The 16,233-nt window shown below is 41.4% G+C and overlaps 1 protein-coding gene across 1 annotated transcript in view; it reads right to left on the bottom strand.

Moving 5' to 3' along the window:
* DIPK1A (divergent protein kinase domain 1A) overlaps nucleotides 1-16,233 on the bottom strand; it is a 119,957-nt gene that overhangs the window by 4,471 nt on the left and 99,253 nt on the right. The window contains exons 3-4 of the mRNA XM_007977943.3: nucleotides 3,749-3,856; nucleotides 116-292 (exon numbers count right to left, since the gene is read on the bottom strand). Coding sequence (XP_007976134.2) covers nucleotides 116-292; nucleotides 3,749-3,856 — 285 coding nt within the window. The remainder of the gene's footprint in view (nucleotides 1-115; nucleotides 293-3,748; nucleotides 3,857-16,233) is intronic.

The raw sequence follows: 16,233 nt of genomic DNA, 5'->3' as shown, positions 1-16,233 counted from the left end.
GAGTACCTGATAGAGGTCAAAGAATATCAATACTTTAATGGCTTAGGATGAGGTCCTGCAAATTCCTCTGAAGAGTCCCACTTCACACTAGCAACGTGTGAATGGATATACTTACCTTAAAGAGACTATAGACCATTTCTTTAAATTTCTGTACAGTAGTTCCTCTAGTTGGCTTATCAAATAGCACTATTTCTTTTCTTGGTTCCAATTCAGTTCCAAAATCAAGATGAAGCGCTTGTTCCATTTGACATTTCACAACACCTGGTAGATTATCCCAAATCCCTAAATACATCTATGTAAAAAAGAGTGGCAAGTTACGTATTATACTGAGTAGAAAACTAAGAAATATACCACTATATTTTTAGGGTCCTCCTCCTCTAAACAAAACAAAACAAGCATCAAACATTGAGGTTGAAGTGTGACTTTATTTTTGAACTGCAAACTTGAAATCATACTCAAGATTTTTTCCTTAAACTAATTTTTTTAAATTATAAGAGTAATACATGCCTAAATATATTTTTCAAAAAGTCCAATGAGAAGGATGTAAGGCAAAAGCAAAGTTCCCAAACATTCTACTTCCATAATCCCACTTCCCCAAAATTAACTACTATTTAAGTATCTAGTTATTTATCAAACTAATATTACATAGTGTTAACTATGTCCTATGGTCTACTAATTTATTTTAGAGACAGGGTCTCGCTTTGTCACCCAGGCTGGAGTTCAGTGGCATAATCATAGCTCATTGCAGCTCAAACTTCTGAGCTCAAGGAATCTTCCTGCCTCAGTCTCCCAAGTAGCTAGGACTATGGGCATGTCCCACCAAACCTGGCTAATTAAAATTTTTTTTTTTTTTTAGAGATGGGGTCTTGCTGTATCGCCCAGACTGGTCCTGAACTGCTAGCCTCAAGTGACTCACCCGCCTCAGCCTCCCAAGTTGCTGGGATTATAGGCATGAGCCACCACACCTGGCTTTTACTGATTTGCTATTATTTTAATCCTCGTACCAACCTTAGGTGGTAGGTACTATCATTATACTTATTTCACTGATGGGGAAACTGAAGTGAAGTAACATGCTGAAAAGAGCTGAGGTTTTTACCACTAGGATAGGTTGCCCCTCTTCTACATTAAAAAAAAAAAAAAGATCATATTATTAATATTAATCCAAACAAAACATTATTTCACTGCCTTGCTCCAAACCCTCTAATAAATTCCCATTTCAATTAAAGTCCAAAGTCCTTTGCATGACCGGTTGGGTTCCATTTGAGCTGGCCTCGCCTATGTCTCCAACCTGATCTTGTACCATGTACTCCAAGTTTCTCAAAGTCCCAGCTACACTGGTCTTTCTGTGATAGGCTAAAGCTATCATGCTTATTTTGGCTTCCTGACCTGCTTTACCCTGACCTGTTTCACTTGCTGGCTCTGCCTGGAATGTGCTCTCCCAGATCTTCACGTGGCTGGCTCCTTTACATCATTCAAGTCTCAGATCACACATTGCATTTAGAAAGCCTTCCCTGACCCCCTGTCTAGAATAGATCCTCTTCCACCTCCGGGTCACCTCTAATCCTGTTTCCTTATCCTCATAGCCTTTTGTACTGTCTAAAATTATCATATTTATTTATTTATCAGTTTATTACTATCTGTCTCATCTCACATTAGAACACGAGGTTAGAGGCTTTATCTGTCTCCCTCAGTGCCTCAAACAGTGCCCGGCATGCAGGAGACACTCAAATGTTGGACTTTGTTTTAGAAATTGTCTTTAACATGATTAATATTGTCAACTTAAAAATTATTTTAAATTTCTATAGGAATAATGCATATTTATGCAGGAAAATTTAGTAATCATAAGTTGAACATTAAAATGCAATTTTCCAGTGCTCTGGATGTTTTGTTGTATTTTATTCTACCCCAATTAGATATTCTATTGTTTTATTCTTATTTCTCTGATGAAAAGTAAGGTAGAATTTTTTTTCATTATGTTCATCAGCTGTTTGCAGTTCTTTTGTGATTTAGTTCATCCTGTCCTTTGCCCATGCCTATGAATTCTTTATTAAGGTATAAGTTCAGATATTATTTCAGAAAGGTCTTCTCTGATCACATCCTCTAAAGCACTTCTCACCATCCCCAACACTGCATTCTCTATTTGCCCTCTGTATCTCCCACAGAACACACCATATTCTATAATTATTTTGTTTATTTATTTATTTATCAGCTGTGCCTCCTGTCCCTCTGGGATCATGTAAGGTCTATAAGGGAACAATCTTGTCTTTTTTTTGAGACAGGGTCTTACTCTGCACCCAGGCTGGAGTGCAGTGACATGAACGTGGCTCACTGCAGCCTTGACCTCCTGGGCTCAAGTGATCACCCCACCTCAGCCTCCCGAGTAGCTGGGATCATAGGTGTGTGCCACCACACCCAGCTAATACATATATTTTTTGAGACGAGAGTCTCGCTCTGTTGTCCAGGCTGGAGTGCAGTGGTGTGAGATCTTGGCTCACTGGAACCTCCGCCTTCCAGGTTCAAGTGATTCTTGTGCCTCAGCCTCTGGAGTAGTTGGGATTACAGGCATGCGCCACCACACCCAGCTAATTTTTTGTGTTTTTAGTAGAGATGGGGTTTTGCTACGTTGCTCAGGTTGGTCTCGAACTCCTGGCCTCAAGTGACCTACCACCTCAGCCTCCCAAAGTGCTGGGATTACAGGTGTGTGCCACCGTGCCTGGCCACCCAGCTAATTTTTGTATTTTTTGTAGAGACAGGGTTTTGCTATATTGCTCAGGTAGGCCTCAAACTCCTGGACTAAAGCAATCCACCCACCTTGGCCTCCTGAAGTGCTGGGATTACAGGCATGTGCCACTGGGCCCAGCTGTCTGTATTTTTTTTTATTTTTTGAGACAGGGTCTCACTTTGTCACCCAGGCTAGAGCACAGTTGTGGGACCATAGCTCACTGCAGCCTCAACCTCCTGGGCTCAAGCAATCTTCCCACCTCAGCCTCCTGAGTAGCTAGAACTACGGGTGTGTGCCACCACACCTGGCTTTTTAAAAAATTTTTTTAATTTTGGAGAGACAGGGTCTCACTACATTGCCCAGGGTGGTCTCAAACTCCTGGGCTCAAGTGGTCCTCCCATCTCAGCCTCCCAAAGTGTTGGGATTACATGTGTGAGCCACTGCACCAGGTTGCCTTAATCACCATTGTATTCCTGGTAACTAAAACAGCATCTGTCTAAGATCAAAGTGCTGACAGAAAAACAAAAACAAAACAAAACAGTGTCTGGAATATACTGGAAATAGATTAACACATATCTGTTGACTGGCCAGGTGCGGTGGCTCACACCTATAATCCCAGCACTTTGGGAAGCCAAGGTGGGTGGATTGCTTGAGCTCAGGAGTTCGAGACCAGCCTGGGCAACATGGCAGGACTCTTTCTACAAAAATACAAAAAATTAGCCAAGTGTGGTTGCGTGAGCCTGTAGTCCCAGCTACATGGGAGGCTGAGGTAGGAGGCTCACTTGAGCCTGGGAGTTTGCAGTGAGCAGAGATCTCACCACTGTATTCCAGCCTGGACAACAGATTCTGTCTCAAAAAATTAAAATAAAATAAATGTCTGTTGAATCAATTAATCAAAGCATACAAAATTGAAATACATATAATATCTCAAAGCTTTGGTTCAAGAATTCTTTTAATAATGCCTTTAATTTCTGGTAAAATTAGAGTACACTATAATTCTGGAATGTTTACTCATAATGTCCCTACCTGATTCTTGGGCTTGGTGGATAAGCATTTTCCAAAGTAAAGAGTTTCTGTAACACAAAGGCTGTTACATGCAGGCCCATCAATAACTCCAGTCTTGTACTTGTCACACTAAAAACCAGGAAAGAAAAAAGTAGTTAATAGAAAAATATTCATAAGAAGAAGCATAAAGAGCTATCTATATCCTTTAGGAGAAAGTTCTATGACAAAAAGAACTGAGGCTTTGGACTTCGACAGATCTGGATTTGATCTAAGCTGTTACTTACACTTATATGATTATGAGAAAGCTTTTTGCTGTTGGGGTGTGTGTAGAACTTTGAAACTATTTTACCCACTTGGTGGTCTAAGGCAGTATGTTACCTACTCCTTCCAAGAATAGAGGCACTCTATTTTTAAAAATGGTTCCAGTTTTAGGCCAGGCGCGGTGGCTCACGCTTGTAATCCCAGCACTTTGGGAGGCTGAGGCTGGTGGATCATTTGAGGTCAGGAGTTCAAGACCAGCCTGGCTAACATGGTGAAACCCTGTCTCTACTAAAATACAAAAATTAGCCAGGCGGTAATGGCGGGCGCCTGTAATCCCAGCTACTTGGGAGGCTGAGGCAGAAGAATCACTTGAGCCTGGGAGGCAGAGGTTGTGGTGAGCCGAGATCATGCCACTGCACTCCAGTCTGGGTGAGAGAGTGAGACCCTGTCTCCAAAAAAAAAAAAAAAAAAAAAAGTTCTGGTTTTAAAATAAATAAAGTTTAGAATAACAAAATAAAGTTACCCCTGTCATGTTGTCATCCTTGAGATCACCCAAAAACAAGAAAGGGAAAAAAAAAAACCATCCACTCTGAAAAAATAAGGTACCAATGAAACCCTAGGTACAATAAATGAGGATGACCTGCCAAATTCAGTGAAGACTACACCAGAGCCTAGAAGTATGCTGAGATTAAACATCTGCTGTGGGCCCCGCTTGCAGACAAAGTTGGCAGAGCACCAAGGAGGTGGTACATCTGCAGAGCAGAACCACTACCCTGGTTGCAACAAAGGTTTAAGGGGCACAAGCTGTGGGAACTTCCCAGAACTCTATTTGGCATCATGAAATAGTAAGATAAGGCAGGCCTGAATGATAAAATCCTCAGAAATGTTCTCTTTGCTGGAGGCAGTCTGTTGATGAACTATGGCTGGGAGACAGGGCCACAAGCAGCTTCACCACCAGCTGAGTTTACTGCCCAGTTGCTTCCTGCACATGGCTGGCTGACGGAGACCTCATTTCACTCAGTAATGAGTAATAATCAAAACCAAACAAGCAAAAGATCTACACAGCAAATCTACGAGAATTAGGAAGAATGGAATAGGAAAAGCAAATGTCAGATAAAAAAAATTTTCTAGGCAGGGCACAGTGGCTTACACGCCTGTAATCTCAGCACTTTGGGAGGCCGAGGCGGGTGGATCACCTGAGGTTGGGAGTTCAAGACGAGCCTGACCAACATGGAGAAACCCCGCCTCTACTAAAAATACAAAATTAGCTGGGCATGGTGGCGCATGCCTGTAATCCCAGGTATTCAGGAGGCTGAGGTGGGAGAGTCGCTTGAACCCGGGAGGCGGAGGTTGCAGTGAGCCGAGATTACATCACTGCACTCCAGCCTGGGCAAGAAGAGTGTATCCCCATCTCAAAAAAAAAAAAAAAAAAAAAAAAAAAAAATTCTGGAAGAATGTTGCTATGAAACAGACCAAACATATTGTTATGAATTTAAAGGACTTACTGAACCAGTTTAAAATAAGACTTCAAAGCAGAAGAAATGATGAGGCAATAGGAGGAAGTTTAAAATAAGCTAACAGAACTCAGACAGGAAGGAAAATAAAACATCCTAGAAATAAAAGCCACATTAAAAATGAGAGGAAAGACAGACAGGGATAAAACACAGTAAGATTTAGGAGGACTAGGCCAGGCATTGTTGCTCATCCCTGTAATAACAGCACTTTGGAGGCTGGGACAGGCAGATCGCTTGAGCTCAGGAGTTTGAGAGCAGCCTGGGCAACATAGCAAGACCTCATCTCTACAAATAATACAAAAGAATTAGCTGGGTGTGGGGGCACACACATGTAGTACTAGCTACTTGGGAGGCTGAAGTAGGAGGATTACTTGAGCCTGGGAGGCAGAGGTTGCAGAGAGCCATGATTGCACCATTGCACTCTAGCCTGGGTGACAGAGGGGGACCCTGTCTTAAAAAAAACAAAAACAACAACAAAAAACTCTGGAGGACAAGGTTGAGGAATGCAAGCAAAATGAAATGGAAATTTAAAAATAAATAAAATGAATTTACGTTAAATTTATAGATATAAAAGACAAAGTATATCCACCATATCCATATGAAGGAGAATGGGAACAAGTGGAAAAGAAAAAATACTCAAAGTAGAATTCAAGGAAACTTCACAGAAATTAAAACACTTTAATCTACAGATTGAAAGGACATACAATGAATGTCCCAAGAAAAACTGACATGAATGACCCCTGTGACATATCCCACTGAGGTTCACTGAACTTCAAAAATAAGTTATCCTTTGAGCATCCAGGTAAAAAGATCAAGGCACTTTAAAGGGGAAACAAATCAGATTGGCCCCAGATTTCTCCATAGCCATATTCAACAGTAGACAACAGTGGTGCAATGGCAGCGGAGGCTTTGGGAAAGGAAGTGAGACTCACCTGTGTCCTAATAGTCTCATCTGTGAAGGGGATGTTAATAGGTCTTAATTTACAGCATCATTATGAGGATTAAATAGTCTAAGTATAGATCACCTGTGACTTTCATAAGTGCTCAGTCATAGCCTATTATTATTTTATATAGCTGAATTTTCTTTTAGTAGGCACCAAATATTTTTGAACACATAAGGTTCAGAAAACAGAATTTCCATGAGCATCTCTTGAAGAAATGATTAGAGAAGGAATTTCAGCTAACAAAGAGATGAATGGAGAAATGGAACATGAAAGCCAGTTGAAATGGATTGGAATGAAAACAGCTCAGGTAATTGAATTAATAAAAACTGATTTTTTTTTTTTTTTTTTTTTTTTTTTGAGACAGAGTCTATTGCCCAGACTGGAGTGCAATGGTGTGATCATGGCTCACCACAGCTTCGACCTCCCAAGCTCAAGTGATCCTCTTGTCTCAGTCTCCCGTGTAGCTGGGACTACAAGAATGTGCCACTATGCCTGGTTAATTTTTAAATTTTTTGTAGAGATGGGGTTTCACTTTGTTGCCCAGGCTGGTTTCAAATTCCTGGGCTCATGTAAGCTTCCCACCTCAGCCTCCCAAACTGCTAGATTTACAGGCGTAAGCCACTGTGTCTGCCAATAAAAACTGTTAATATAATACCTGATAGTTAGTAGGTGTTTCTTAAGTGTCAGGCATTGTTCCTAGCACTATACATTTATTACCATGACAACCACCCTGGGAGGTGGAACCTATTATCCATTAAAAGATAAGAAAACAGAAACAGAAATATCTGTTAAGTAACTTGTTCACAACTACAAAATAATAAAGCCAGGATTCCAACCCAGTCAGTTTGGCTCCAGAGCCCACTCTCTTAATGACTACTGTATATTGCTCAGAATGGCACAGGCTCCTCAGGCCTGCCTCCTGTACCCTCCTACCAACACTCCTTACAGTTTGCTTTGAGGATAAGGGAGATAAAGAGCCCTGCCATGTGCAGAGTTAAGTGTCAGCACCGAGGCGCTGTTGCCCTTCAGCTACTAGTAGTGGAGAAGTTCCTGGACAAGCCCTTGGCTATGACCTGGTTTCTCTTGCAGATCTGTCTGCAGCTAAGAATATTAAGTTTCATCTTTGGGAGAGGAGCAAAGCAATCTAGTTCTTTTTTTTTTTTTATGAGATAGAGTCTCACTCTGTTGCCCAAGCTGGAGTGCAGTGGCACGATCTCAGCTCACTGCAAGCTCCGCCTCCCGGGTTCACGCCATTCTCCTGCCTCAACCTCCCAAGTAGCTGGGACTACAGGCACTCGCCACCACGCCTAGCTAATTTTTTGTATTTTTAGTACAGACGGGGTTTCACCGTGTTAGCCAGGATGGTCTCAATCTCCTGATCTCATGACCCGCGTGCCTCGGCCTCCCAAAGTGAGCAATCTAGTTCTTAAACTCAAGTTTGGGAGGTCACTTGGGAGAGGCCCAATGTCTTTCTTCCATCTGGTCAACCTCTGGGGATATTTTAGAAAATGCAGAACCATCTGTTAGGCATATGTGCTTGGTAGCAGATGGCCAGCAATTTCATTGGTATGTTTCTTCCTTGAGGCAAAGGTGATGGGAATTCTGAGGCCTCATTAGGAGAAGCTTGAGTGAAAGCTCCTGTAGGTATGGTTTAGGGTTTCCAAGGAAGTTATATCATATAGACCACATTCTCTGACCACAAATAAATAAAAAATAAGTGGAACAATAAAAGTCAAGTTGAAGTCCCATAGCTCAAACATGGCCCACTGCGAAAGAAAAGAGACAAAAAGAAATGACTGAAAAACTCTACAATTTTTTTTAAAAAGTAAAAAGTAAAACAAAAACAAACAAACAAACAAACATATGTTTGGAAACAAAAAAGCACATTCCTAAATAATTTGTGGGTTAAAGTAGAAATACCATGGAAATGCAGAAATATTTAGAAGTGAACAACAATATAGGTATACATATCAAAACTTGTGGGAGGCAGTCAAAGCAGTTCTTAGAGTGAAAATTATAGCAATTTCCAAATTTAAACGCAGTGATGAAAAAACCAAGGTACTGAATATAAATAATCACTCAACTAAAGAGACTTAAGAAAACAACCAACCAAAAAAACAAACAAAAAAACAAACCCAACAGACTGGCTCAGTGGCTTACAACTATAATCCCAGCACTATGGGAGATCAAGGCAGGAGGACTGCTTGAGGCCAGAAGTTCAAGACCAGCCTAGGGAACACAGTGAGACCTCATCTCTAAAAAAAATTTTTTTAAAAAAATTAGCCAAGCATGGTGGTGTGTGCTTATAGTCCCAGCTACTCAGGAGGCTGAGGAAGATGATCCCTTGAACCCATGAGGTTGAGGCTGCCATGATCATGCCACTATATTCTAGCCTGGGCAACAAAGTGAGACTCTGTCTCAAACAAAGTGAGACTCTGTCTCAAAGAAAAAAAAAAAAAAAGAAAGCCCAACAAAAATGAAAATAAACTCCCAAAAGAAGTAGGAGAAAAGAAATAATAAATGAAGAAATAAATGGGAAAAAAATCAGGCCAGGTGTGGTGGCTCATGCCTATAATCCCAGCACTTTGGGAGGCTAAGGAGGGTGAATCACTGAGTTCAGGAGATCGAGACCAGACTGGGCAACACGGCAAAACCTTGTCTCTACAAAACATACAAAAATTAGCCAGGTGTGGGTGCACACCTGTAGTCCTAGCTACTCGGGAGCTTGAGGTGGGAGGATGGCTTGAGCCCTGGAGGTCAAGGCTGCAGTGAAATGTGACTGTGCCACTGCACTCCAGCCTGAGTAACAGAGTGAGACACTGTCTCTAAATAAATAAATAAATAAATAAATATAAAAAGGTAGTTCTTTGAAAACTTTAACAAAAAAGATACACCTTTAGCAAGACTGATTATGAGAAAAAGAGGAGAAACAAATAAATATTATTAGGGAAGAAAAGAGTAGTGATGGCAAAAAAATAGAAACAATTTATGGTAATACATTTGAAATAAACAATTTTTTCTAGAAAAATATACATAATAGAAAGTCATGCAGGAACAAATAGAAAAGCTGAATTAGATTAATACATACAAAAAATTGAATCAATAACCAAAAATGTTTCCCTCCAAAGAAAGCAGGCCAATAACTCTATGAGAGATTAGTTTATTTATTTATTATTTATTATTATCATTATAATTTTTTGAGACGGAGTTTTGCTCTTGTTGCCCAGGCTAGAGTGCAATGGCGTGATCTCGGCCCACTGCAAACTCCATCTCCTGGGATCAAGCGATTCTCCTGCATTCGCCTCCCAAGTAGCTGGGATACAGGTGTCCACCACCATGCCCAGCTAATTTTGTATTTTTAATAGAGATGGGGTTTCTCCATGTTGGTCAGGCCGGGCTCGAACTTTCAACCTCAGGTGATCCACCCGCCTCGGCCTCCCAAAGTGCTGGGATTACAGGCGTGAGCCACTGCGCCCAGCCTTCAGAGATTAGTTTTAAGGAAGGAAAAAAAAAAGAAAAGAAAAAAACAAAGGAAAAGAACAGACCAGACAAGACAAGACGCAGGCCAGGGTACAGTCTTAGAAGGACTGCAGCATGCCATCCGGATGCAGTACTGGGAGATTTGCCATCCAGATGCAGTTTATGAGAGTACAAAATGGGTAAGAACGTTAATGCCCCTCAACAGGAGAATGGTTGAATAAATTGTGGTATATTCATAGCACGAAATACTATGCAGTCATTAAAAATGAAAGAATTAGGCCCAGACATATCAACATAATGTGAAATGGAAACAATTTCAGAATGACGTGAGCAGTTTAGTACCATTTGTTAAATGGTACTACATGCAAACATAAACATAGTATTTATGTACCCCTGCCACATGTAGTGAAAGGAAAAACATCATGGCAAAAACTCATACGATATTCAAGATGGTGCTTCCTGTGAAGAGGGAGGAAGGAGAATATCAGGCAGGATAAGAGAGCTTCAACTATACTTGTAATGTTTTACTTCTTTTTAAAAATGAAGCAAATATGGCAAAAGGTTAAGATTTGTTAAGAAGGTGGCAGATACACAGCGTTTGCCATATTGCTTTTTTTTTTTTTTTTTCTGAGATGGAGTTTCGCTTTTGTCGCCCAGGCTGGAATGCAATGGTGCGGTCTTGGCTCACTGCAACCTCCGCCTCCCCGGTTCAAGCGATTCTCCTGCCTCAGCCTCCCGAGTAGCTGGATTATAGGAACCTGCCACCACACCCAGCTAATTTTTGTATTTTTAGTAGAGATGAGGTTTCTGGTCTGGAACTCCTAACCTCAGGTGATCTGCCTGCCTCGGCCTCCCAAAGTGCTGGGATTACAGGAGTGAGCCACTGTGCCTGGCTGCCATATGGTTTTTTATATGCCAATACTGTTCTATGAGATTTGCATGTATATATAGCTTAAATTCTCACAATCTCCCTATGGAATAGGTATCACCATTATTTCCATTTTATTGATAAAGAAACCAAGGCAAGAGAGGTTAAGAAGAGGGTAAGAATTTTACAGAGAGCAGGTTAATGGCAGAGTTGGAACCTGAGCCCAGATAGTCTGTCTCCAGAGCCTGTTCTTTTAACCACTAAGGTAACAGAACCAGGATTATTTATATTGGAGAGGACCATGCAGAGCAGGTTTAGTACCGACTGTGTCAGATGCCCCTCCCGAGTGCACCCACTAAAGGTGTCTCTGGTCATTCCCTCCACACAAGCAACTCACAACAGGGCTAGGACTTTCATCCTTGTTTCCTGAGGACTTTGCATGATGCCTGACACATAATCAAATAGATAAAAAAGCACTTGCCAAATGGATGAATGAATGAAGTGTATGCTGGGTTTTTATCCAGAAGTAGGGCACTCTATCATGAACAATTCATGGGATTGGACTTAAAGAGCAATACCCTTCCACTGTTCTATCTTGGGCTCCTGAATCTTAAACACTTTATCTTAACTCTGTTCAATGTCAGGATTTAAACATGACTCTTTCCACAACAACTATCTTTCAATAAATCATCTTGGGAGTTTATATTTCTTTCCTGAGCCTATTTTCTTCCTCCCTTCTTTCTGTATATTCTCAAATCTAACATTATTTGCGTCCATGTTATCTTCCCTTATGGAAAGCTGGATGATTTGAAGGCAGATACTTGGTTACATTCATCTTCAAACCTCTCCTCCTCTCTAGCACACAGCACCGTTTGGTATTTAAGTGTTCAGTAGATGTTTATTAAATAACCAACATAAATAGTGGTTTTGGCTTTAAAATCTCATTGAGGATTAAAGTTCATACTTTTCTATAATATTTAATACATTTTTTTAAAAAAAAAATAGCACAAACCAGGTAGCTCATTAGTAAACGTATTGGGAAGCAGTAAAAACTAGTCTGGCATTCAGCTACAAGACTGAAACTCTAGTTCTGAGCAAAAACCTCAGGCCAACCATTCATCAAAGAGGTAGTTACAATGAGCAGGCTCTTCCACTTGTGGTTTCCATCACAAACCAAAAGCAAATTTCCCACATGCTTGTATAGAAAGGATGGTTGGCCACGTACTGTTTCGTTTTGTTTTGTTGTTTTTCAGGCACAGCCACACACACAAACTGTAATTACTGTCAGTAAACGATATTCTAAATAAAAAGACATAGAAATTATATAGAATGTTCCACTTTACCACAGGATAATCAGCGAAAACATCAAAGGTTTTTCCTGTCCTAAGATTTTTCTTTACTCGGGTGATTCTCCTAAATGCCTCCCTTGCTTGCACATACCTCATCACACCAGGAGATGGCACTCTTTAGTTTTATTTGACGAAACCCACTGCGTTGAATGAATAATTTCATGAACTATGGAAACTACCACAAGGGGGCAATAACGATGAACAGATGTACACTACTAGGTTTTAAGTAATTTTCTAAGATTTATGTTCTAAAAATGTATTTCAGACAAACTCATCAATTTTTCCTAAGAAAAAAAAATAGCTGAGTTGGGTTCTTAATAATGCCTGAAAATCTTCCACGCCTCTAGTCCCGTTCCCCGTATCGACAATATTAAATCTTCACCATTTTCTAGACTTCCACTTCAGGTTCACATTCTTATCCTCTCAGCCATTAAGAGTGCTCAAATCTCTCTCTCCCCTCCCCGCAACACACACATACTCACCACTCTTTCCTTCCTTCGGTTATAACAGAGTCTGCAATTTATTTTAAAATTCCTCAGCACAGTTTAATATATGTGTGTAAGTTATAGTCCAGATGCCTCTCATATCCAAATCAGGAATGCACAGGTGCTTGGCTAGAGCTGTAATCAGGAAGCCAATGCTCGAGGCAGCTACTCTAGGCGCTTCCATATTCCTTATCTCCTTACTTTGATCAAGACTGGTCAATTTCTGAGATTTTTGTTAATTAGGAAATCTGGCTTTTATTGGTGAAATTTGTGGTTTTCTCTTGAGACAGGGTCTCACTCTGTTGCCCAGGCTGGAAGTGCATGCAGTGGCATGATCAAAGCTCACTGCAGCCTTGACCTCCTGGGCTCAAGCAATCCTCCCACCTCAGCTTCCTAAGTAGCTAGGATTACAGGTGCATGCCACCACCGTGGCTAATTTTTTTTTTTTTTTTTTTTTTTAGCAGAGATGGTGTCTCAATTTGTTGCCAAGGCTGGTCTCAAGCTCCTGACCTTAAGCAATCTGCCTGCCTTGGTCTCCCAAAGTGCTGAGATTACAGGCATGAGCCACTGCACCCGGCCTGTGGTTTGTTAAATAGCATGATAAATGTTACAAGTGAATGGTAAGTGGTAAAATTAAAGGTATCTAAGATATGTGGATTGGCTAAAATATGAGATATTCCATACCTTTTTATGAAGGGGGTTTAATAACTAGTTGAGGCTATAATCTTTACCTTTAGGGAGGTACCTGGAGCTAACAGTTTTACGGTTAGAAGTTCTCAAACTTTAGAGAGCTTCAGATTGCATGGAGGGTTGATTAAAACACAATTTGCTGGACCCATCTCAGAGTTTCTGACTCAGTAGGTCTTGCATTAGACTGAAAATATGCATTAATTTTAAGTGCCCATGCTGGCCTAAGAGACCACATATTGAGAATTATTGGTTCAGAATTTCTAGTGGCCCGACGCTAATTATAAGGAAACACAAACCTGCCTTTGAAGTATCATTGCTTTTGCCTTGACTAAATCTTTCATGCAAGTTGATAGAGCACTTAAAAGGGTAGACTTGGGGGCCAGACACAGTGGCTCACACCTATAATCCCAGCACTTTGGGAGGCCGAGGCAGGTGGATCACCTGAGGTCAGGAGTTCGAGACCAGCCTGGCCAACATGGTGAAACCCCATTTCTACTAAAAATACAAAAAAAAAAAAGCCAGATGTGGTGGTGTGCACCTTAGTCCCAGCTACTAGGGTGGCTGAGACAGGAGAGTCACTTGAACCCAGGAGGAGGAGGTTGTAGTGGGCTGAGATCGTACCACTGTACTCCAGCCTGGGCAACAGAGCAAGACTGCATCTCAAAAAAAAAGAAAGAAAAAGGCAGAGTTAGAACTTTAATAAGTTTACAGGCAGATAATATGAAATGTTTCATGTCTGCTTGAAAATAAATTTATTTATTGCAAATAAAATGTTTTATGACTGAATAAATGTCTACATGTCTAGCAGAAATTGCTTTCATATAGCCTAGTAATAAGGTTGTATGGGGGTACTTAATCCTCACTTACATCAAACATAGGTGGATTCTGTTTCTTCCCTCCCTTCTTCCCAATCTCTACGTCTTTTTTTTTTCTTGACTTATTACGGTGACTAGGATATTCAGTAATATGTGAATAGAAATGAGAATGTATATCCTTGCTTTGATCCTGATCTCAGAGATTATATATTCAGATTTTCACCATTACATATGATGTTGGCTGTGGGTTTTTCATAGAAGTCTTTTATCAGACTGAGAAAGTTCCCTCCTATTCTTAGTTTGCTGAGAATTGACTGAATTTTGTGAAATGCATCTATTTAGATAATCATATATTAAGTTTTCATATTCTCTTTTTCTTTTCTTTTCTTCTTTTTTTTTTTTTTTTGAGACAGGGTCTCACTCTGCCACCCAGGCTGGAGTGCAATGGTGTGATCTCGGCTCACTGCAACCTCTGCCTCCTGGCTTCCGGCAATTCTTGTGCCTCAGCCTCCCAGGTAGCTGCTGGGACTCTGCCTCCTGGCTTCTGGCAATTCTTGTGCCTCAGCCTCCCAGGTAGCTGCTGGGACTGCAAGCAAGAACCACCAGGCATGGCTAAGTTTTGTATTTCTAGTAGAAACGGGTTTTTGTCATGTTGCCCAGGCTAGTCTCTAACTCTTGGCCTCAAGTGATCCACCCACCTTGGCCTCCTAATGTGCTGGGATTACAGGCATGAGCTGCTGCGCCCAGCCAATACTCATAACAGTTTTTTTTTTTTTTTTTTTTTTTTTTTTTGGAGACGGAGTCTTGCTCTGTCGCCCAGGCTGGAGTGCAGTGGCCAGATCTCAGCTCACTGCAAACTCCGCCTCCCGGGTTCACGCCATTCTCCTGCCTCAGCCTCCCGAGTAGCTGGGACTACAGGCGCCCGCCACCTCGCCCGGCTAATTTTTTGTATTTTTTAGTAGAGACGGGGTTTCACCGTGTTAGCCAGGATGGTCTCGATCTCCTGACCTCGTGATCCGCCCGTCTCGGCCTCCCAAAGTGCTGGGATTACAGGCTTGAGCCACCACGCCCGGCCTCATAACAGTTTTAACAATGATCTCTGACTTGCAAATTTTAGTCCTTATATTATTTAACCTCCTTCAGCATTTGTCCTGGTTGACCACACTGTTTTCAAACTCTTCCCTATGGCTTCTCTCTTCATGTTTTCCTCCTCTTTCTCTAGCAACTCTCTTTTATCTTTTTTGAGACAGGGTCTCACTCTGCCACCCAGTCTGGAGTGCAGTGGCGTTATCACACCTCACTGTAGCCTCAACCTCCCTGGGCTCAGGTGATCCTCCCACCTCAGCCTCCCAAGTAGCTGGGACTATAAGCACGCACTACCACACCCGGCTAAGTTTTGTATTTTTTGTAGAGACAAGGTTTCGCCTTATTGCTCAGGCTGATCTTGCACTCCTGAGCTCAAGCGAACCACCTGTCTGGGAACTCTTTATGAGTGTTCTTTATGGAATTCTCTTCCTTTCTCACCATCTTAAGTATTAGTGTTTTCCAGGGTTTTGTTCCATTTTCCTTGTGTTCTCTGTATACCATCATCAGTGACATTCCCACAGCTCTGAGGAATCCTGGTTCTATCCCAGCCTAGGCCTTTTTCCTGAATTAAATATCCAAGTGCTACCTGAACATCTCTTTCTCGATTTGGATAACCTAAAAGCAATTCACACTCAGCCTATCCAAGACTGAACCATCACACCCTGCCCTCCTCTGTCCCAAGGGTTGTCCTCCTTTATGGCCTGCCTCAGTGGAAGGTGCCATCAACCACCTAGGTACCGAGGAGGGAAGCAGTGAGTTGTCCTAAAGTTCTTGTTCTTCCCCATTTCCCCAAACTCAATTGGTCACCAATTGCTGGCAATCAAATTACTTCCTTCATATCCTTTGAGGCTATTTCATCCTTTCCATTCCCACTGTCAATGCCATAGTTTAAACCCTCGTCACTTTGTGCCTGGATTATTACAACTGCCATAAAACAGATCCCCCAGCTTGTGCTGTCTCCTATCTAAACCACCCTCTCCACTACAAGTAGCAAAATTTTTCTAAATATAAATC

Source organism: Chlorocebus sabaeus, chromosome 20, assembly GCF_047675955.1.
Source record: "Chlorocebus sabaeus isolate Y175 chromosome 20, mChlSab1.0.hap1, whole genome shotgun sequence".
Taxonomy (NCBI): Eukaryota; Metazoa; Chordata; class Mammalia; order Primates; family Cercopithecidae; genus Chlorocebus; species Chlorocebus sabaeus.
The sequence above is the reverse complement of the archived record's forward strand: the minus strand, read 5'-3'. Positions and strand labels throughout refer to the sequence as shown.